Source organism: Equus asinus, chromosome 12 (assembly GCF_041296235.1).
Source record: "Equus asinus isolate D_3611 breed Donkey chromosome 12, EquAss-T2T_v2, whole genome shotgun sequence".
NCBI classification, from domain to species: domain Eukaryota; kingdom Metazoa; phylum Chordata; class Mammalia; order Perissodactyla; family Equidae; genus Equus; species Equus asinus.
This window is the reverse complement of record NC_091801.1, coordinates 43840855-43863950: the sequence shown is the minus strand read 5'-3', so window position 1 is coordinate 43863950 and position 23096 is coordinate 43840855. Positions and strand designations below refer to the sequence as shown.

General features: G+C 42.6%; 1 protein-coding gene across 7 annotated transcripts; it reads left to right on the top strand.

Annotated features, from left to right (window-relative positions):
- Positions 1 to 4031: 4031 nt before the first annotated feature.
- On the top strand, positions 4032 to 23087 carry TP53INP1 (tumor protein p53 inducible nuclear protein 1). 7 transcript variants are annotated; one of them, XM_070481359.1, is made up of 6 exons: positions 4036 to 4261; positions 5908 to 6026; positions 12569 to 12829; positions 13373 to 13730; positions 16786 to 16823; positions 18235 to 23087. In XM_070481359.1, the coding sequence occupies exons 3-5, from the start codon at positions 12718 to 12720 to the stop codon at positions 16805 to 16807; spliced, it is 492 nt and encodes a 163-aa protein (XP_070337460.1). In that variant the 5' UTR covers positions 4036 to 4261; positions 5908 to 6026; positions 12569 to 12717; the 3' UTR covers positions 16808 to 16823; positions 18235 to 23087. The 7 variants fall into 7 exon arrangements, with proteins under 7 accessions (XP_044599899.2, XP_070337460.1, XP_044599896.2 ...); XM_044743961.2 differs by lacking the exon at positions 16786 to 16823 and adding an exon at positions 9149 to 9236; XM_044743964.2 differs by lacking the exon at positions 5908 to 6026 and having other exon boundaries at positions 4032 to 4261.
- The last annotated feature ends 9 nt before the right edge of the window (positions 23088 to 23096 follow it).

Here is a 23096-nt window from a genome sequence, read left to right as displayed (position 1 = left end):
CCGTTTGAGCAGGATAGAAATACATGTTCTACTCAAGCTTTCCCCATAATAGAGTGATTCATGGTGACAGACCCCACCTGGGCTGCCTCTGACATGGGCAGACTGCAGGGCGGTGACCCAGAAGTGGCTGTGTGAGTGAAGATGTAGCTCTGGCAGCGGGAGCTATAAAAGATCTTTGCTCACACGTTTCAGACAACCGCTGCCGCTGCCCCAGGACTGGTTGGCTCTGCCCCACACAGCGGGCCTCTTCAAGCTCCATGGCTCCTTGGGGCTGCGGTGATGTATGGAGGGACATTCTATATCACGGATCTAGGCATGTCCATTAAGGGATGATTCACTTTCTGCTCTGCTGGAAGGATAAGTTTTAATATAATTTTAAATAATTGGAGACTTACCTCTGCATTCCCCTAGAAACTACAAAGCCTCTGAAGTCTAGACTTTCCAGGAACTGGAGTGAGCACTCTGGGTTGGAAGGACTGCCTGCAATCACTCACAATCCAGCAGATGCTACCACAGCTCTTGAGGGCTCTTCTCCACAAACACTGGCCTCAGCCACAGCATAGACCCTTTTCATTTTAAGGGTCTGTTGATGGATAGATTGAAAATTACCTCGGCAGACTTCTCTTTGGGATTCTCCTCACTACAGACTGGACAACTTGTTGCTTTGTTGTTCCAAGGTTGCCCTGAGCAGCCATCCTATGGGGCTCCCCATCTGCGGCTTGGTAGGAAACAACATTCTTTAGCAGCCTTGACGCAACTGGCAGGGTTGATGGCCACAGTCTGCCTTTGTAAGCAAGTGGCACGGGCATTAGCTGTATTGTTTCTGGATGTTGGCATAAATGTGGTCCTGCCCTGTGGTGCTTCAGAACAAAACTGGAGGTTGAATCCCTTTTGTTGGGGTAGATAAGGGAGTGTATTGAGCTCCACGGAAAATAGACAGGAGGACCCTGACAGATGTGCAAAGGGTCACCCCCACAGCAGGGGTCAGCCTGGAAGTGGGTACTATAGCAACCCACTGAGAATTACCCTGCAAATTAAAGGACGGTTGGATTCACTGGGTCTCCCCAGGCAGGGAACCTAGCTGGGTCTTTGTCAGCCAACAGATGAGAGGCTGGTTAGCAGCTGTGTGATCTGACAGTTTGGTTGTGTTCAGAGAGCTCTCCGCTGTGGAGATGACACTACTGCAGAGTCTCACGGCAGGGATGTGTGTGAACCAGCAGCGCACCAAGGAGGAAGGCAGGGAGAGCCTCCGCCCCAGGTACGGGCAATAAGCCGTGAATTTCTGTGTGCGTCCGCAGAGAATTTAAAAACAATACTAAAACTGATAAAAGTCAGCTTGCTTTTTATTATTTTCAAGCTCCAACAGTTCCAAACGATGTACAGTGCTAAAATACTGCTCCCTCATAGGGGCAGACTTCTCCCACACCCCCTTGCCACCCCGCTTTAGACACCACAGGGATAAACAAGCACCAGGTGGGGAGATTATAAGTCAGCAAGAGAGTAAATGGAAAGCAAATAACTCCTGAGATAAGATAAAACATTTTTTATCCCCAAAACTCTACTTTGTGGAGTTTAGAGACGGTTAATCTGTACGCTATGGGCCTTTCTGTTGTTTAGTTTGGGTTTTAGTTACCTATTGCTGCTTTTAAAACCACCCCAACATTTACTGCCTTAAAACAACAATCATTTATTTGCTCACGATTCTGCAATTTTGGCAGGGCTCAGTGAGGACAGCTCATCTACATTCCACATGGTGTCCATTGGGGTTGGAACTTTTGTTTTTTTTTGAGGGAGATTAGCCCTGAGCTAACTGCCGCCCATCCTCCTCTTTTTGCTGAGGAAGACTGGCCCTGAGCTAATATCCATGCCCATCTTCCTCTACTTTATATGTGGGACGCCTACCACAGCATGGCTTGCCAAGCAGGGCCGCCAAAGCGGAACTTGCGCACTTAACCGCTGCACCACCTGGCCGGCCCCTGGGGATGGAACTTCTTAGAGGGCTTTTTCACTCATATCTCTGGTACCTCAGCTGCGATGGGCAGAATATCTATGGGCTGGCCAGGCATCTTTCTCTTTCCACGAAGCCTCTCCACATCACTAGCTTGGGCTTCCTCAGAGCATGGTGGTCTCTTCTTATGCGGTGTGTAGCTTTCCCCAGAAGGCAAAGCAGAAGCTGTCAGGCTTTCTAATGCCTGGTCTTAGAAGTCCTAGCACATTATTTCTGCCATGTTCTACTCGTCAAAGCAGTCATAGGTCACAACTAGAATATACAACTATGTACTGGGGGACATTGCGGGGAAGAAGAAGGAAAAAAAAAAAAGAAGATTGGCAACAGTTGTTAGTTCAGGTACCAATATTTGAGAAAAAAAAAAGCAGTCATAGGGCCAGCCCAGATTCAAGGGGAAGGCAAATAGACTCCACTTCATGATGAAATACTGTTGTGACCGTCTTTGGAAACATCATCTTCCTCACATTGCTTTCTCAATCATAACAAGGTATTATATGATTTCCCATTTTGCCATTAATGGTGATAAACCTTCCCAAGTTGGAAAAAGTCTCAATTTGACTTTTTAAAAATTAGATCCGCATAATTATTGTCATGCCTTGGTTCTAAATGGGAAGATGGTCTCCTCATGAATTCCTAAGAAGAAACAAGAGATAGTGGGGCTCCTAATGTAGCAATGACATTTGAGAGAAAATATTAGAATGAGCCTGATTTGCCAAACCCTAAAATCCAAAGCATGCCCAATTTTGTGAGATTGTCCAGTCTACAAGTTACAGTATTGGTCTATCTCCTGAGAAAAAAGTCAAATGGCCACCATATGTTGGTTATTACTCCAGGCTGAGAGACAATCACCTGCACTTTGATTTACATTCTTTAAAACCGGCATTGTTGGAAATGGACTGATCACAGGATTCTTGGAGGGTCAGAATGTGAGGCTTTCAGATACTCTAATGTATGATCTATCTGTTGAGAGTTGCTATAAACTTCACGCCGGGTCAGAGAATTAATTGCACCTCAGTCCAAACAGGATCCACATGAGTAGAGATGCCTCCACATGACTCTCTTGCCTTTGCCGGACACAGTTAATCCATCTATAGGTATTCAGAACTTTGGTTTGGAAAGCATTTTCAAACCCACTGTCTCTATTTTCTTCTCACTCTAAGTAACCCAAAGAGCAGGTAGGCCCTGTGTGAATGTCCACAGTTTGCAGGTATGTAAACAGTAAAACAGAGGTCATAACCTCCCTGGGTCACCTGAGAGCTTGGATGCAGAGCCCGAGGAAGAAGCAGAGCTAACTCTTCTTCCTCAAGGGTTCTTCTGGTCGGGTAGCACAGAGAGTCCTCCAGGCTTCTGACCTCTCTGCCTTTGGCCTGGTCTGAGGGCCTCTTCTGCCTCGGGGGCCAGTCAGTTGAACCCTGCGCCTACAGGCAAGTTCAGTCAGCTCCTAGCGTCAGTTACCACCTTGTCTTAAAAGGAGGTTGAGTGGGCCAGCATCCCCTATCTCTGCAGCCCAGACTTTCCTTCTCAAGAAGGCCAAAAAGTGGGCCTGTCTATGGTTTCACGCCTACGCTGGCCTGAATGGGCTCCTTGGGATCTTTGGCCACCATCACTTGCAATGCCATTAATTTTTCTCTCACAGCAAAGTATGTTTTGCGTCCCTTGGTGCCTCAAACCTTTGGGCCCTCACTTGGCCAAAGGGACCACTAGGGTGGGCTCTTCCTCTCGCCCTTCAGTTCCTCCTCACACTCCTAGGGTTCTCAGTTCTGTTCGCCTCCAGCCCCTCCTCTCCTCTCCCAGTCCCCCCAGTACCACCCGCCCCTCCCACATCCCCTTCTCCCCCTGCCGTCCGCCGGCCCCTCTTCTCTCGCCTCGGCACCCGGCTTTTGTTGCCCGGGCTTGTTTCTAACTTGAGAGCGTCGCCCAGCTCGGCGCCAGGTCACGTGCGTTAGTGACAACCTCTCGCAGGGCGGCCCCGGGGCCCCCGCGCCGCCGATTGGTGGGGCCGGGGCTGGCGCGGCCCCGGGGCGGGGCGGCCGGGCGGGCGGGCCCGACGGGCGGGCGCAGCGGCCGATCAGCTGTTCCCAGCGCTGCACAACAACAAAAGGAGCGAGACGGGCCGCCGGCGGCAGCGGCGCCGCAACAGGAGGGCTGGACCGGCCCCGCACCCGCGCCCGCCGTCCGGGAGCCGCGGCTACCTCAGCAGCCCCGCGCCGGCGCCCGGCCCTCTCCGCCCTGCACGCTGCAGCTCGGGCCCACGTAAGTGCGGGCAGGCCCGGCCCGGCGGCGCTGCCTCGACCGCAGCGCCTGCCCCGCGCCGCCGGGCCGCTGGCGGGCGCCCTCCTCCCTCGCCGCCCCGGCCGCCCAGCCCCTTGGCCGCGCTCGGCGGGCCCGCGGCCCCGGGGTGCGGGCGGAGGAGCCGAGCCCCAGCGCTGGGCGGCGGTTGGGTATTTGGTTTCTGCCTCCTCCCCCGAGCGTGGCCTGTTTTCTTGGCCGCGGCGGGACCGCCCCCCTTTCTCCTCCTCCTCCTCCTCCCCCTGCACCCGGCAGTGCGACTCGGGCTGCCAGCTCGCGCCTCGGCGGCCGGGATCCCCGGCTCCTAGAGCAGCGACCTCGGCCGTCGCCCCGGGAGGCATCCCTGGGAGTCCGTGGCCCCGCCGCTCACCTCCTCCTCCAGCAGCCCTCCTCCTCAGCAGCCCTCCTCCAACTCTCCTCCTCCAGCAGCCCTGCTCCAACTCTCCTCCTCCAACTCTCCTCCTCCAGCAGCCCTCCTTCTCAGCACCCTCCTCCAACTCTCCTGCTCCAGTCCTCCTCCTTCAGCAGCCCTCCTCCTCAGCAGTCCTCCTCCAGCCCTCCTCCTCCAGCAGCCCTCCTCCTCCTCAGCTGTTCTTCTCCTCAGGAGTCCTCTTCCTCCTCCTCCTCTTCCAGCAGCTCTCCTCCTCAGCAACCCTCCTCCTCCAGCCCTCCTCCAACTCTAATCCTCCTCCTTCAGCAGCCCTCCTCCTCCAGCAGACCTCCTCCTCCAGCAGTCTTCCTCCTCCTCGGCTGTCCTCCTCCTCAGCAGTCCTGTTCCTCCTCCTCCAGCAGTCTTCCTCCTCCTCAGCTGTCCTCCTCCTCCAGCAGTCTTCCTCCTCCTCAGCTGTCCTCCTCCTCAGCAGTCCTGTTCCTCCTTCTCCAGCAGCCCTCCTCCTCCAGCAGCCCTCCTGGACTTAGGTCGAGTTTGGTAGCACAGGGGGCCCTGTGGCCACGGGGAACCTTGCTCTGTTACCTAGCGACTGGTGCTTAGGTGCCTGCCTGTCGGTTGTATATTTCTTGACCCTGCTTGATCTTACACCTGGCTGTGTGAACTTAGACCTGTGGATAGAGCACTTTATTGCCCATCATAATTAAAGTCCTAATTGTTTTGATTACTCACACTGATTGAGCACTTATTATGTGTCATATACTATGCTGAGGGCTTTACATGCATTAGTTTATTTGATCCTCACAATAACTCTATGAAATAGGCTTTATTATCTCACAGATAGGAAACCTGAAACCCAGAGAGATTAAGTAATTTACTCAAGATCACACAGGCAATTAAAAGGAAATGATGTTTTCTCTTTCTAAGTTGCAGATGAATTGTAGGTGAGGATTCTTTGTTTTTATTATATTTCCTAATTGCATCTTCTCATTATCTTCTATGTCAATTCCAATTTAGAGTAGATTAAGGAAGAACCCCTTTCCATTGCTAACTTCCAAGGACTTGGACATCCATTGCTGAAAGAGCCTTTTCTGAATACACAGTAGTTTCAGGACAAGGCGGGGGGAAGTGACCCATGGGGTCATTGGACACAGGTAATAATGAGGTGCCCCAAGATCCTGACATCACTTGCTTGGTAATTGAAATACATTTTTCATTGCAGATGTGAAAAGCACTCGGAAGCTTTTGATTTTAAGTCACAGCCACTATAATCTGAAATGGGAGTGTAATTTTCAGAGGCCCCTGCCTGGAACCAGGACCTTACTAATTTCTGTGACCAAGGTCTCTTGTTTTTTCATCCTGTCTTTTGTTCTTTTCTCTGAATGCTCCCTCCATTGCCCCCTCATATTTCTCTTGGGAATGGCTCTACTTTCACAATTTAAGGTTAACAGGCACTGAATTACTGCTTACTGCTGTCTTTGTCCACTGTCATTCAGTCTTCAGCTCAGACAGTAGAGGGTTCCTGGGACACCAGCTTCCCTGTAGCTAGTTGAACAGGCGAGTGGAAGTGAAACAAGCAAAGACAACTTTCTTGGCTTGGTTTTTCTGCATTTTAAAATCTATTTTAAATTACTTGAATCAGCATATTTATTTTTCTAAACTGGTGAGAGAGGATGAGATATAAAGAGAAAGATAATTTTGAGGCTGCTTTACAATCAAGATGTGTTAGGATAGCCACCTGATATTTTGAAACTGTCAAGAAGCCACAACTCTACACATAGTTAGAAGTTAGATCATCAAAGTTGTGGGGTTTTTTTTTTCTTTAATTTAAAAATGTTATTTTTGGAGCCTCCTACTGGCAGCCAAAACCAGCTGAAAAGCACTGTCCTCTAAAGTTCATAGAGCCAGAGTTGAGGCTGGAAGGAGCCTGAAAGATCAAGTGCAGGGGAAGGCAAGGCACCTGGAGCCAGACAGACTTATGCTGTCATGCTGGCTCCACCCCTGACTGGCTCTGTCACTTTTGAGCAAGTTACTTAATTTCTGAGCGTCAGTATTATTATTAGTACAGTGGGACAAATAAGTACTTCAAGTCCCTGTCATATACAACAATAAGTATTCAGCAAATTGTAGCTCTAATTATATTATATGGACAGTTTGCAGAAGAAGATGTTCAGACCCAAAGATGCTAAATGACTTGTTCACAGTCACACAATGGCTTGGAATGAACTTTATTTTTCCAAGTTATTTTTAATATTTCAAGTTACCATTTGCTGGCTGCCTACTATGTGTCAGGCACTATTCTAAGTGATACACACTTAATGCTCAAGTCAGCACTATCATCCCCATTTTAGAGATAAGAAAACTGAAGTACCCAAAGGTTACTTAATATCGCAGGTTCACACAAGTTCCAAGTAGCAAAGCTAAGATTTCAAACATAGCAGGCTTTGGTGACTTGTCTTAAAAATGAGAAAATAGGGCCCGGCCCAGTGGCGCAGCGGTTAAGCGCGCACGTTCCGCTTTGGTGGCCCAGGGTTCACTGGATCTCGGGTGTGGACATGGCACCGCTTGGCAAAAGCCATGCTGTGGTAGGCGTCCCACGTGTAAAGTAGAGGAAGATGGGCAGGAGTGTTACTCAGGGTCAGTCTTCCTCAGCAAAAAGAGGAGGATTGGCAGCAGTTAGCTCAGGATTAATCTTCCACAAAAAAAAAAGAGAGAAAATAAGTTATACTACCAAGCTCTTCCTGACTAGCAACTCCTTTGCTAAGTTCTCAAACTAGAATGTCCTTCCTTGTAAATATTAAACTCAGCCACCTTTCTCTGCCCACAGAGCATTTCTCCTCATGTAATAATATGAAAAACATCAACGATAAAATGTTAAGTAACAAAGCAGGATACAAAATTGTGCATTCACTAGACCACAACTATGATAAAAAGAAACCTTATGTGTAGAAGAAAATGCACAATATGGTGCCGGGGATGCCACAAGGCAGTGGAATAATTATTTCCTTATTATTTTGTAAACTTTCTATAATGTAGTTTTGTTCATTTTATAATAAAACAGACTTTTTTTTTAAGGAGGGGGTGGAGGCATCTTGAGCCAGCAAGACAGGGACAAAGCGGCCTTCTTGAAATGCCTGGGGGAGGGGGGGCAGACACTTTGTTTCTTTTCTCCACTAGGGTGAGACTGCCTGGCTGAAATTGGTTACCACTGAAAGCATGCAGGTGCCCCAGCAGCCCGGGGCACTGCCCCACCTACTCTTCTTTGGCTCTACCTCTTCACTGAATTCCAGAGCTATATTTGTAAATTTGTCCTTGTAGGACACATGCTTTCTCTGGAATTTTCCCTTTAGTTTTATCATTGCCCTAGAGTTGTGAATATCAAAAAGTGACGTGGTAAGGAGTGAAGTTTGAAGTTCTGCTTTGACTTTTAGCTCCACACAGAATCAGCCTCATCAAGAACCTCCGTTCCTGGGCAGCAGCCACCGTAAAGAGTAGCAATGACCAAGTAGGGACAGTCTCTGGGTCATCGGTGGGAGGATAGGCCATCAAGATTTTAGAGAGATATTTCTAGAATAGCACTGTCCAATAGAAATATATAATGTAAGCTATATGTATATTTAAATTTTCTAGTAGGCATATTAAAAAAGGAAAAGAGCAGGGGCCGGCTCTGTGGCCAAGTGGTTAAGTTCACACGCTTTGCTTTTGTGGCCGAGGGTTTCGCCAGTTCAGATCCTGGGCGCAGACGTGGCACCGCTCATCAGGCCGTGTTGAGGCAGTGTCCCACCTACACAACCACAGGCACTCACAGCTAGGATATACAACTATGTACTGGGGGGCTTTGGGCAGAAGAAGAAGAAGAAAAGAAGATTGGCAACAGATGTTAGCTCAGGTGCCAATCTTTAAAAAAAAGGAAACAGCAGGCAAAATTAATTTTATTAATATATTTTATTTAACCTAATATATCCAAAATTATTCATTATTTCAATATAGAATCAATATGAAAATTATTGTGATATTTTACATTCTTTTGCGAGGGGTACTAAGTCTTTGAAATACACTCCAGTGTATTTATACATAGGGCACATCTTAATTCAGATGTAAAATTTTTACTGGAAATAATCAGTTGTTCCAAATGTACTTGAAAGTTTTCCCCAAATTGGCTCAATTGTCAGCTTTTAAGTTTACATTTTAAATGGATTAAAATTAAATAAAATTTAAAATTCAGTTTCTCAGTCACACTGGTTGCATTTCAAGTGTTCATTCACCTAATGTGCCTGGCAGTCACCTCATTGGACAGTTTTAAACATTGGGGTCTCTCCAACAGCTCCTTGTCCTTTGTGACACCTACAGAAAACAGGGCCAAAGGAAGTTTGCATAATTAGATCAGCATCACTTCATTCTGCTAGAAGTCTGTGGGAAGAGGAAAGGGGTGATCCAACCCAGTCTCCCCATTTTTCTCACAGTGAGATCGAGGCTCAGAAGGGCTAAATTGTGTAGCTCCAGCCACCTGTGGTAGAAGCAGAGCCAGAACCCTCTCTTGCTGCTGTCCAGGTCAGTGCTCCTTCCACCCCTCCCCAAGATTCCACTTTGTGTCCTTCCCATAGGGCCTCAACAGGTGTGTCATGTAAATACCACCAGTGGCGAGGGAGAGGTGAGGATGAGCTCTTTCCTTGCCTGGGTGGGCTCCTGGACACTACCCACCCAAGGTTGGTTGCCCTTGCAGGAGACATGAGACATCTGGAGGCAGCCTCACTTTGGGAAACTGAAAGAAGATCGACTTATGCTGCCCTATAGAAAGCTCCTCTGCAGATACGTTTCCTGTGGCAGTTACGTATGTTCCAGGCATAAGCTGGCTTCCGTTATATGAGTTTGGAGCTTTAGCCAGAGAGAGAAATTTGCAATTGGAAACCTGAAGCTGCCCAATTCTCAGTACCTCTAGTGATGTTTTCTGCCTTGTAGCTGCCACTTAACCAGCCTGGGCCCCACCTTACCCTCACACAGCATCACAGTCAGGGGACAAGGCACTCATTCAGGATGAGTAAGGGTTCCCCTGTGGGGTGCTCTCCTACTCCCCCAACAGCTCCAGTTTCCTTCCTGATGTCTGGCCTGAGCCCAGACCTGTACTCAAGAGAACTGGGATCATTCTAACCTGGTTCATCAGACACACAATTGTACCTGGGCCCAATATCTGCCTCCATAATTTTAGAGAAATAGGGGAAAGATTTAAAAAATATCTTTGTTTATATGCTCAAAACCTTATCTACATCAGAGCTTGTGAAAGCTCATCTTATGAGATCTAACTATCACACCCAGTAAGTCAGGCAAACTACACAGCCTGCTTTTGTTCTAATTTCTCTAATATGGAACATAAATCTGAACTTGAATTCTCTTACTAGAGCTCCATCCTTCATGATGTGGCCATGTTGCTCTGCAGAATGGTTTCAGGAAGACTGGTTAGGCAAGTGACACTTCCTGTTTACCAGTTTTTAATAATTAATTGCTGAGGACGATGGATTGTGACCAGAAAAATGTTCAAATGTCATTTATTTGAACACATTCATAATACTACACATTCGTAGTAGCGTGCCAGACAATTTCAGCAGTACAATTTGCACATAAAGAATTGAACCAGGAGTCTCATCAACCACAGATTCTAACTACGTTTACAGCTAAAGATGTCTTTTGAAAATGAAATGTCAAGAGTCTGAAGTTATGGATTCAAGATTGATGCTTGTGAGAAAAAGAAGGGTCATTTAGCAAGGTGCCTGTTACCATTCCTGGATGATCTCATCTACTCTTATGGTTTGTGTCACCCACTTTGTGTTGACAATTCCCAAATCTGTGCCCCCAGCAGATCTGTGCCCCCACCAGAGCCCTGTATTGAGCTCCCTTCTAAATGTCTCCAGGTGCGTGACTTACAGATTTCCCGAAGTCTGCATGTCCAAAATGCCCAACCTTCACCTTCTGTAGTATTCCTAATCCACTAAATAGTCAGGCCATAAACCTGGGTCATCTTTGACTTTTCCCTCCCCTTAACTTCTGGCTTACAAGGTCCTGCAGGATCTGGTTCCCGCTTAGCGCCCCATGTCTGTTCTCACAACCTTCCATCTGGATCTTGAGCCATGCTGAAGGTGCCACATCCTCACTCATCTACAGGTTTCCACCGTGTTCCTTCTCCCCCTTCCTCCATTCTTGATCTTCTCAACCACTCAAGATTGAAGTCATTTATTGCGGAAGTCCTTCCCTGACCTCCACGTGCATAGATCTGAGGAAGATCAGTATTTCTCCTTCTGTGGCATTCATCACCTGGGGTTGTTACACTTGCTGTGGAGGGCCTTATTCACTGCTTCTCCCTGTGCTGAGCACTATGCCTGCTGTGTAATAGGTGCTCAGTAAATATCTGCAGAATAATAGTTGACATTGAGAACTTTGGGCCAAGTGCCTTGCTGAATATGTTGCCTGTATTATCTCATTTTACTAGAGTAGCTCATGGAGACCATCTAGGAGGTAGATATTGGCAAAGTCCAGAGAGACACCAGCTTGGCTTCAACTAGGACAAGAATGTTGGAGAGAAGTAGGCGGCTTCAAGCTACATGTGCAGCTAGAGTCAGTAGGACTTGCTGATAGTTTGATGAGGGGTTGGGTGTGGAGCATGGGGGATGGTAGGGCACAAGTCAAGGGTAACTGCTACATTTTTGGCCTGAATAACTGCTGGATGCTGCTGAAGGACAGTGTACCTGACTAAGTTTGTGAGGAAAAAATTAAAAGTACTCTTTGGTGTGTGTTAGGTTCGATATGCCCATCAGGTAACCAGGGAGAAATGGATATATTCTGGAGTTCCAGAATAAGATGAGACAAGGCTGGAGTTCCTCATTTAAAACTCACCAGAACTCCATGAGGTAGGAACTATTACCAACTGAAGTAGTGTAACTTCCTGATTCACATAGGGCATGAGCAGCAGACCCAGCACTTGAATCCAGGCACACTGACCACAGCACTAACTGCTTAGCCACCACGCAGTGAATGGTTGTGTCCAGTTCTACTCACTGTCAGCTCAGTTTTCTACATTGTAAATCTCTGCATGCCCGCTGTAGGAAGTGTTTTGAAGGTCAAAGTATGCTGCACTTACAGATTTTAATTTGGGATGCTTACAGTCACACGAGAAGTACAGAGCAGAGGAGAAAATGAGTCAGGAAAGATGAAAGCTGGCATAATGGCGGTCACTGGGCACTATTGCTGGGCTTATTTGGCAGCTTCTGGGCAGCTTAATATCATAGCAAGAACGTTAACATCTAGTTTTTGTTCCTCTACTTAGAGAAAAGCAGTATTGCAATTTTTCTTTTTTAAAGATTTTAATTTTCCTTTTTCTTCCCAAAGCCCCCTGGCACATAGTTGTATATTGTAATTGTGGGTCCTTCTTGTTGTGACATGTGGGTCACCGCCTCAGCATGGCCTGACCAGTGGTGCTGTGTCCACGCCCAGGATCCGAACCGATAAAACCCTGGGCCCCCGCAGCGGAGTGTGCCAACTTAACCACTCGGCCATGGGGCCGGCCCCAGTATTGCAGTTTAAAATACATTTATTCAAATCTCTTATTATAAAAGCACAAATGTGAAAAAGAACCAACTCCTTCCCTTTTAGTTCACATTTTAAGATATTCACAGTTGGCATTTGAGTACTCCATTTATAATGTTTTGTAAATAAGAGATACTGCAATTCTTGTGTTTTGACTCCTGCAGGAGGGGAACAGCTGTAGATGTAGGCTAAGGCATGTGCTTTCTTCTAAGGGTGCGTGTGTGTACTTCTAAATTATTAAAACATATTCAAATATTATGTAAATACACGCTGGTTTAAAATAACCTTCTTTCTCTGTTTTGTTTTAGGGATAATGACTCTTCTTGCTTTTTGCCTAAGTTGAACAAGCACCTCGTGCACTTTAATCTCCTGTTGGTGCCATCAGGTTGTCTGAAGACGGGGTTTTGAAATCTCAGCTATCAAGGCATCCTGCCAAAGTTTCAGTCTTGCCTTAACAATGTTCCAGAGACTGAATAAAATGTTTGTGGCTGAAGTCAGTACTTCTTCCAACAAAGAACCAGAATTTAGTGAGAAAGAAGATGATGAATGGATTCTTGTTGACTTCATAGGTAAGGTATTCTCAGTGGTTAATCATCACAGTAACAGTAGAAACTCTTGCATCTCAGTTTTTGCATAAGTAAACCAGTAAAATCTGAAGGTTTTTAAGCCTTAAAAGTAATTAAGCAGGAATTTGTCTAAAAAAATTACAGGAAACATCCCATGCCAGACAATCAATCAGTGAAGTTCATTGACATCACTTTCCAGTTTTGCAACTCTTCTACCCTGATCAAATTAGAGGCACTTTAATAGGAAACTCTAATACTCAACAAGCAGTAATCCACATAGCTCGTTATATGTTTACTCAGCAGAAGAGAAACAGTCTTAAAACTATTCCTGTAAAGCCAACATAATCCGTCCCATACACACATACACAGTGCTCAGAAATTATAATCACTATGAGTGAATATAACTGGTTTTGTTTCTGACCTAAATGAGGGGGGAATCTAAGCATCAGCTAACAGTATTGTCTCTTCTTTTTCCGTGCTCTGTGATATCACCATGATACTTGTCCTCCCGTGGGACTTCACCAATGCCTGTGGACTACCATCTAGACACTTGCACTGGTTTCTCAGCAGCAGAGGACGAGGAAGAAGACATCAGTGAAGAGGCACCTACTGAGCATCCTTCAGTCTTTTCCTGTTTACCTGCATCTCTTGAGTGCTTGGCTGATACAAGTGATTCCTGCTTCCTCCAGTTTGAATCCTGTCCAATGGAGGAGAGCTGGTTTATCACCCCTCCCCCATGTTTTACTGCAGGTGGATTAACCACTATCAAGGTGGAAACCAGTCCTATGGAAAACCTTCTCATCGAACATCCCAGCATGTCTGTCTATGCCGTGCATAACTCCTGCCCCAGTCTCAATGAGGCCAGCTGTGGGACTGACGAATTTCATAACCCAAGTAGTCCCAGGTATGTTGTATTTTACTCTCTCCACATGCAGTCTGTTTAGCATGCATTTTATTTATTTCTACTACAATGCAAAGCTAAGTTTTTAGAAGATGCAAAGTAATCTTGTTAGAGATTCATGAAAGTATCTGCACAGTGCACAAGGCAATTGATGTATGAAAAAACTTGTTCATTATAAATTTTCAAAAAAGTTAGTCATATATCCTTGTTTTATTATTTTCTTCAAAGCATTTGTTAACATTCTACCTCTCTGTATATGTGTATACATAAATACACACATGTTTGTTATCATTTTGCAGACCTTTTGAAAGCAGGTTGCTGACATGCTGAGTGACTTTCAAATGGCAAACACTTAGGAGAAGAGGATGATTTTGTAGGAAACCAATGACATTTGCATATAAGATACTGTGAAAGAAAAAAAGTTAGTTGTATCATGGCCCCAGTTATATAGTGGAGAGCTGTCTCATTTATAATATTCTGCTACTGAATGGAAAGAAAAGACTTGCATTCCTGCTAAGTATCTTAGAATATAACTCTAGCACTTTGTAGACTGGATTATTTGGGGTATCAAATTCGACAAGAATAGTACATCTTAAAATGCAACTCTATTTTCTTCCAAGTAGTCCTAGCTAGGTCACATCAAATGGCACTTAACCTTGAAAACCTGAGAAATCTTAAGCCTAAAGTAAAATGGCAGTTTTACCAAAACGTTTTGCTCAAAGAGTTATTTTCTGCCTTACAAAGGAAAGAGTTCACACCGAAACAATGTTTTGTTGGTCTGTGGGGGTGCCCAGTGGTCTGAAAGGCTCTGTTTGAATGGCAGGTGGGTTGGGGGTCTAGAAAGGTTCATGGAGGGTCCTGGTCAGTGAAGAGTGATATGTTCCAAAACAAACTTGTAGACGTCCTGTGGCCTCTATTCAGGGAATATATTCGAGATTGTTCCCACCCACTAAAATAAAGCCCATGGCCATGTTAATTTGCTCAAAGTCCTGCTGGTCCATGATGCATGTTAGTGGAATGTTCCTCATGGTGTTACAGTATTTTGGAGATGCTGCACTGACTTAATTCCCTTAATAACTGTCAAGGGTACAGGTGAATTGGATTCTTAGGAGCAGTTCAGAATATTCCTGTGGTTAGTGCTATCATCCAAAGGGCCTCTTTTTGGATTGTCCAGGCTCCAAGTCTACTAACTAGACCATTGTATATATCTTCTGCTATTTCCTGTTTGCCAAATATAAACAAAGCCCAGGCAGCTCATTAATTTGTTAACTTTACCGGAGTTTGCTGCACTCTCAAGTCTCAATATTGTAGATGATCTGGAATGAGGATAAACATATGCTTGTACCAAATTGGAAAACACTTGGCTTATGGTTACCCAGGCTTTTCTTTTTTTCCTTTTTTTAAAGATTGGTACCTGAGCTAACATCTGTTGCCAATCTTCTTTTTTTTTTTCTGCTTTTTCTCCCCAAATTCCCCCAGCACGTAGTTGTATATTTTAGTTGTGAGTCCTTCTAGTTGTGGCATGTGGGATGCCACCTCAGTGTGGCCTGATGAGCAGTGCCATGTCCGTGCCCAGGATCTGAACCGGCGAAACCCTGGGCTGCCGAAGCCGAGCATGAGAACTTAACCACTCGGTCACGGGGCCAGCCCCTGGTTACCCAGGCTTTATACTGGGTAAGATCTTTGATGGGAAATGTTACTTTAACTGGCACTTTATTCAGCGCTATAAGTTTTTCAAAAGGTTAGTGTTTCAGGCATTCCAACAAAAATTTAAAATATAATTTTTTGGAGGTGATATTGATTTAATTATTTTATAATTGATTGAAATTAATTTCTTCAGTTCTTAAAAATTCTTCCCACCTGATTCACCTCTGAGATGTTCTACTCAAGAATTTAGCATGATTAATAGTCACTTTAAATTTAGTGGCATTGTAGATTTACTTTGCAGTATTTGAAGAGTACGTGTGTGTATGTGTATTCAGCAGCTTTGTAAGTAACTTATTATAGAAGCAGTATGTATGCATTGCAGAAAATTAGAAAATGCGAATATGCAAAAATGTAAAATTTTAGAGTAATATTCTCACAACCTAGAGATGAATACTGTTAAGACCTCAGGGCATGTATCCTTCCATATTGTTTTTTCGGTATGTGCCCGTGCCCATGCGCATGCACTCACGCACATGCACTCACACACACACCATTTTTAATCTAAATGGGATCAAGCTATATATACTATTTTATAACCTGCTTCTTTAGGCAATGATTTCCACCTTTTTCTTTTTTCACTAAAATTTCACTTCATCTCCTCCACAAACCATTCTCAGATTTCCTCAGTAGAGCCCAGAATATTTCATCTAGTGTGTACAAACCAGCATCCAGTCCAGGATGTTGCACTGCATCTGGTTATGTGTTTGCAGTTTTGATGCAGTGAGAATGTTCACTTTTTAATGTCTTGTTTGTTTTCATATCTTGTTGCATGTTTTGATACAACATATAGGATAGTCAAATATGTACTTTTCCATATATAAAGGATCAAAAGAACACACTTAACTTTATATGAATTCTTTCTGAACATAAGAAAGTACTGCAAATTATAGTTTTACAATAACTAAAAATTTTTTAACATCCTTTTTTTGGATTTGAAATTCTTACAAGAAAGGCCCAAATAATCAAGGGAGAAATCAGATGTTACCAAAATTAGGGGGATGGCTATGTAGTAAATATGTATATTTTCTGAGCAGGAAATAAATCATGTGTCTTTTAGAAGTTAGATTGTTTCCAACCTGCCTTTGGGGATATTACCATAAAGCAGGTAAAAGTAAAGTACTTCATACTTACAGATGGGCTTCAGAGTGTGTGTTTTATTGCATTTTAGCTTTTTTAAATATTGTCTGTGAAGGTTCATGTGCTATCATAATCTGAAATTAAGTACTATACCCTTTAACGACCCTTAGTACACCAGTTATAATAAAGAAAAATTGACCACAATCTAACATAAAATTACATAGCATTTTAAGTCTTACTAGTAATTTAATAGTTCACCATTTAACATTTGTAGGGCCAGGAAAAGCTGCTTATAAGACTCACTGGCACAGAGTAAGTATATTCCCTGTGAAACTGTGATGTGTGTTATCAGTCTGCGCAGGGAGGCTAAGGACTTGAGAAAAAACCACTATCTTTATTTTAACTTCTCTATGTTAGTTTCCTAATGTGACCTGCTTTAATTCCACTATTTAAAAAATAGATATTAAAAGGTAACAGTATTTTCCTCTAGTGATTATAGGCAGAATATATAACTGCTATTTCTGTGTAAAATGACCCTTAAAAATCTTAAAACTCTTCATGTTATGTGTTAATATAGTTTAGATCTATCCTATTTGATTAGCTTTTAATATAGAAACTATAAAATAATTATATGGTTTGTAACCATATTTTAAGATTATATGTTCTCCAAGGATCTTTTTAACATTGCTATGCAATTGTCATTCCAAAATGTGCCCTGTTGTGATATGAATTGAAAACTCAGAGTTGTGTTCTGTAATACTAAGTGGGTAGCTTCTTACCTAGAAAAATGTTAAATGAGTAGAATTTCCTGATGCATATTTCTCTTAAATATAGATTTTTTAATTTATGGAATTCTATTTAAATGAGACTTTTGCGTTTTTTTCTTCTGGTTTTTCTCCCCAAATCACCCCAGTACATAGTTCCACATTTTTTTTAGTTGTTGGTCTTTCTAGTTGTGGCATGTGGGACGCCACCTCAGCGTGGCCTGATGCGCGGTGCCATGTCCACACCCAGGATCCGAACCGATGAAACCCTGGGCCGCCGAAGTAGAGCACGCGAACGTAACCACTCAGCCACGGGGCCGGCCCCTTAAATATAGATTTACAGCTTGTTTCCTAGAATGTGTTACTTAGAGACAGAAAATGTCTTCTGAAGGTGCTCTTGGCACAGTGCATCAGTGTTAACCTTGCTTCATGACCATGGTTTTTGGAGTAAGCCCTGTGTTAGAATCTTGGTTGAATCAGTTAATAATTGTGACCTTAACATCTCTGAGCCTTAGTTTTCTGATCAGTAAAATTTGGGAATTAAAATATTTTCCTCTTAACATTATGGTGAGAATTAAAGCACATAATATTTACAAAACAGTTGGCAAATGCAGATATTCAATAAATATTAGTTCCCCTCTCAGAAAAGCTTATATAAATGTGTTTGCTGTATAATTGAAATTCACTCAAAGTGTAAAGCATTTTTTAAAAAAATACAGTCTACTAAATTAACCACCTGTGGATTATTTGGCATATTTCTGTTAAAAGTTGGCTTCTCCTTTCTACCATTATTAGTCAATGTGGTCACAAAATATAAACTTATCTGTCAGCCATGAGACACTAAGCTCTTATTCAACCATAAACAAATGGTGTGGCAAATTGAATTGCTAAGTAACTTTTTCAGTTTCATTAATAACATACCCTGTTATTTCATACATCCTCATTTTTTTCTGTTCCAGAGTGGAAGCTCAAAGTGAAATGGGGCAGCACATTCATTGCTATGTTGCAGCTCTTGCCTCTCATACAGCTTTTCTGGAACAACCCAAGAGCTTTCGCCCTTCCCAGTGGATAAGAGAACATAGTGAAAGACAGTCTCTGAACAGAAATAGCCTTCGTCGCCAAAATCTTACCAGGGATTGCCACTCTCGGCAAGTCAAGCACAATGCTTGGGCTGTCCATCAGCCTTGCCCACGTCAGTACAATTACTAAGAATTTCAAGTTTGGTTGGTTGGTTTCTCTTGGTTTGTGCATATGTATGTGGACGTGCGTGTATGGACAATGAAAATGCTGTCTCTTTACAGCCAATTGATGACCAATCACATAGTTTTATCAGTGTGTTTAGACACTATCTTGAAAACCAGATTTACTTGCTGTGTATCACATAATGCCTTGCTCTTAACATTTACTTTTTTGTAAACTTTTTCAGAATATTTTTGGAAACATATCAATACAATTACAGTGTTTGGTGTTTAGGGATGTTTTTAAATCTGTTGAGGTGTACATGAGTTAGCATTTTAAAGACATTTCTTCCTGAGTACGAGAATAGGCATCTTTTCAATTTCATTTTATTTTGTATTACTTAATCAATCTTTTGAGTAAGCAAAAATTTCTCAGGGTCAGCCATACACTTTATTGACCAGTACTTGATAATCTTTTCTGTATATAATGAATACATTTTTACACACTAACCTAAGCATTAACAAGTGATAGTTGCCATGGATATAATGGAATTATGGCTGAACTTTCTTTTGAAAGATAACTTGATATATTTCTGTGTGTATGGGTTTTTTCCCCCAGATTAGCCATGCAATTCATTTTGGAATTCAGGTACATTCAGTGTTAGTGAACAGTGCGTTCAGTAATTCCGATGTGACTGTGTGACGTGGTACAGACATTACAGGTATTGTGGGACAAAAGCGCTTGTCTCACACGCAGAGGGATTAAATTAGACCTGTGAAATTGTATTTGGAAAAACATATGTCTGTGACTAACCCATGAGTTCACTATTGAAGTTGTTTGGATTCTTTCCTGCCAGCTCTGCCCACTTGCCACCTCACATCAGCTATAAATTCTGAAGTACTTGTCCAGGCACTTGAGTGACTTAATGCTTACTTCTGCCCAAGGGAAAAGAGATGGGCTTTGTATTTCTACATACAGTGATACATCCTCTGCCATGGAGCCTGTCCTGCCAAATGGCAAGCAAGTGTGGGGGGGCTTCCTGGTGACATCTTTTCATAGCATCTAAATGAAAAGTGACGAGTTGGCTTCTTGAGTTTTCATTTTTTGTCTTAATTCAGGCTTCAGGCAGAATCTTTAACCACTTTGGCCTCTGTTTCCTCCACCAACGGGGGAGTAGTAATATTTACCTCCCTCACAGTTGCTGTGAGGACTGTATACTGATTCGAAGTAGGGCTGTCTAGAACTGAACCTTGGGTGTAATTCCAAAGGCCTCTCTACTGAATTTAGTGATGGGATTGGGGTCTGTGGCCATTTTTATGCCACAATTGTTCTTCAGTGTTGGTGCTAATGAGGCCAGGTGCAGGGTTCACTTGACGCGGAGCCCAGTTAACTCAACACAGAAAATCTCTTTCCTTACCTCTAGCGAGTCACTTTATGTTTTAGCAGTTGTGATGGGTTTTGCTGAGCCATCCACTCTCTCACCAGTTTCCTCTGAAATTACGTTAAACACATTTACAATCTAAAAGCAAATTCTACTGACAGAACGGTAGTATCACCTTCGTAATCAAATAGCTTATTTTTCCATCTCCTCTGCAACCCTAATTAAATAAGTACACATCTATACAATGTTTTCAAGGGAAAAGCATATAGTTATGCGAAGTATTATTATATTTTTCGGTAGCCCTGTAGCAGCTTGCTGCAGGGAACCATGGGAGACTTTTAGGTGAAGAGCTGGGCTCTTTTCTGACTGGATTGGGATGTTTGGAGTCGGCAGAGATCAGATGGTCTAGTTAGATGGTGGTGTTAGGTTGTTCTCCACTGGCTGTGATGAAGTGCCAGGAATGTCTCCTTAGAACAAGTCTAGATCCCCCTTTCTCCTTACTCCCCGTCCATTTCGACTACCCCTTTATTTATTTCTTTTCTAATTAGGGGCCAAGTCTGTAAAGTCAAACTGAGCTAGAAGTTATTTTGTTACTATTTGTGTTTACCAGAGTTGGGAGATAAGATAGAGCTTTCCTGAAGGTGTGTGTGTTTTACACCACGTCTGTTACAGGGCCATATGTTGGTAACTTGAAAATAGACCAGCTAAATGTCTTCTGGATGTGAGCATCTGAGTACATGGGGGTCTCTTTTTTCATGTATCACATGCAAGTTGTTAGTACCTCACGAGTTACAGAAGTTCAGCCATTAGAATTTGTTTGGCAGCATGAACAGGTTTGTATATTAAATCACAGTGGTCTGTTTTTACTATTAGTTTTTCAAATTTCCTGATACCTTAAATATATTTACATCTCTGTCAGTTACTGACGTTTTGTATGCCTTATCTGGGCCTAGTTTTTTATGCTTTGTACCTGGAAAACAAATGATTTCAGTCTTTGGGATGTTCAGGGTAAGGGTTACCACACCGTCTGTGATATCACACTGTGGTTTCTATATCAGTATCTAAGGTTTCTGTTTAAAATTGGCACATGTAAGAATTGAAGAAAGTGGTTACATAATTCAGTTGAAGTTCTTGGTCATTAGATGTTTGTTAGGCATCTACTATGTGCAAAACACAGGACCAATAATAACACAGAATGATGTTGACCTATTAAATATTCTTTGAAACATGGCCAAAATGCAGTTTATTAGAAGTTAATTATTATTTTTACTGTTGTAAATATTAGTGGTTTACAATGTGCTTTAGTGCACCTTCCTTTCAACTTCAAGCAATGAGAAATAAGACCCCTCTGAGTTTAGTGCTCTAACTGTTTCTAAACTGATGATACAGAATGTTACTTGGAAAAAGTCTGGAATATGTGGTGCACACAAGCAGTGCTTCATGAATGAGTTTCTTAGTTTTTACAGTGCACCATTTCTCAAAGTTTGTGTTTTTGTTAATAAAATATTTTATAATGTATATCCTATGTTTATTACTTTTTCTTCCTCAACTAATTGAATTATGTACTGCACTGTAAGTTGAAGATTAACCATCCATTATTTATCTTCTGTGGCAATGCATTTATATGATTGGTTGGGTGAGGAACTTTTTGCAGAAGATGCAAAGTGATTGGATTTTTGACTTTCTATTCCAGGGAGCTTTTTTTACATTAATTTCCTGTACATTTTTCCAGTTCCAGTGCAAACTGTTCCTGTTTACATCTTCTCTGTTGCATCAGTACTTTGATTTAGTGAGAAGACAGTTTGCTTAAAACTTGAGAAGGCCATTTGGCATCGCCTATTGTTTTTACTTCTCAAATCTGTGAGGTACACTGGTTTATAATCTTTATATTTTCATTGAATCTGAGTGTCTTTGCTATTTCTCTTCCTCAAGGAAATATATTGTCTTTATATACCCTTGAGAAAAGAGAGCAAAGAAGAGTATCTTCCTTATCCTCCTTTTCTTTGAGTTGGAAACAAAAAATGAAGGATTCCAACTAGAAAATAGACATTTAAATTTAAATAGGTTAAGGGAGAAAGTTTAAGAGTTTCCAAGTATTAGTTTTTGTTGTTAGAATCAGTTAAGAGACTGCTCCTTGTACTGGAGATACTAGCCTATGTTTGTATTGTTACCTTAAAATTATCTTTTTATTTTATAAGGCCCACACATACTGGTTAAATTCTTTTAAAGGTTGGGCTACTATCATGGATGGTTTCACTGCCATCAGCCATGTCGATGTATTATAAATGGCATCCATATCTACTTATTTTAATGCTTAAAGTTTTATATAAAATGCTTTATTTAGAAAACGTACATAAAACAATGGTGTCAGCCTTGCCGTGTACCAATTTCACTTGAAATTTGACACCAATTACAGTGGTTCGGGGTGGGAAAGCGTACAGATAAGGGTACCTTTTTTCTATTTATGATAGTATCCTTTGTGTGGTAGGAGAAGTTACTATTCAAAGGAAGGCAGCTTAAGTGGATAATGTTTTGTATATTGTTGAGAATTTTCCTGACAACATTGTTTTTAAATTGTGTAATTGTTAAATGCCCAGTTTTGCTCTTATTTGCCTAAAGTTTTAGTATTTGTTTTCTAGGTGGACTTCTAAAAACCAAACCAGTACTTGGGGCGGTTAGATGTGCATGTTTCCATGCTTGGTGTGTATGAGTGCTTTTGCTTGCTTTTTGGTTGTTCTCCCCGAGAGATTTGGAACTTTAATCAATAATTGTGTGTGTTATTTAACAAAAAAAGTGGCTTTGGTTTTTGTCTTGAGTAAAATTGTGAACACGTTTGCTTTTCAAGGGCAGGGCATCAGTTAACAGAGATTGAAGAATATTGTAGGTTGTACTATGTGCCTTCTCAATGTATTTCTGGACACAAATTTTTTTCAACGACTTGAAAACTCAAAAGGGACATTTGGTTAGTTTATACTGTACATCAATCTATGCATAAATGGCAGCTTGTTTTCTTGAGCCACTGTCTAAATTTTTTTTCTGTTTTTATAGAAATTTTTTATACTGATTGGTTCATAGATGGTCAGTTTTCTATACAGACTAAACAATACAGCACTTTGCCAAAAAATAAGCGTAGCATTGCTTAAACATTGTGTATTAACACCAGTTCTTTGTAATTGGGTTCAGTGGTGCATTTTGCACTGCCTGGAGTTATGGTTTTTAATCCATCAGTAAATAAAATGTCCTTTAACTTCACATTCGTCA

Bases quoted from the DNA above. Each gene is read 5' to 3' on its own strand.
- TP53INP1 (XM_044743960.2), top strand. From the start codon at position 12,718: ATGTTCCAGAGACTGAATAAAATGTTTGTGGCTGAAGTCAGTACTTCT. The intron at 12,830-13,372 runs GTAAGGTATTCT...ACTACCATCTAG, and splicing joins GATTCTTGTTGACTTCATAG to ACACTTGCACTGGTTTCTCA. The intron at 13,731-18,234 runs GTATGTTGTATT...TTTCTGTTCCAG, and splicing joins CATAACCCAAGTAGTCCCAG to AGTGGAAGCTCAAAGTGAAA.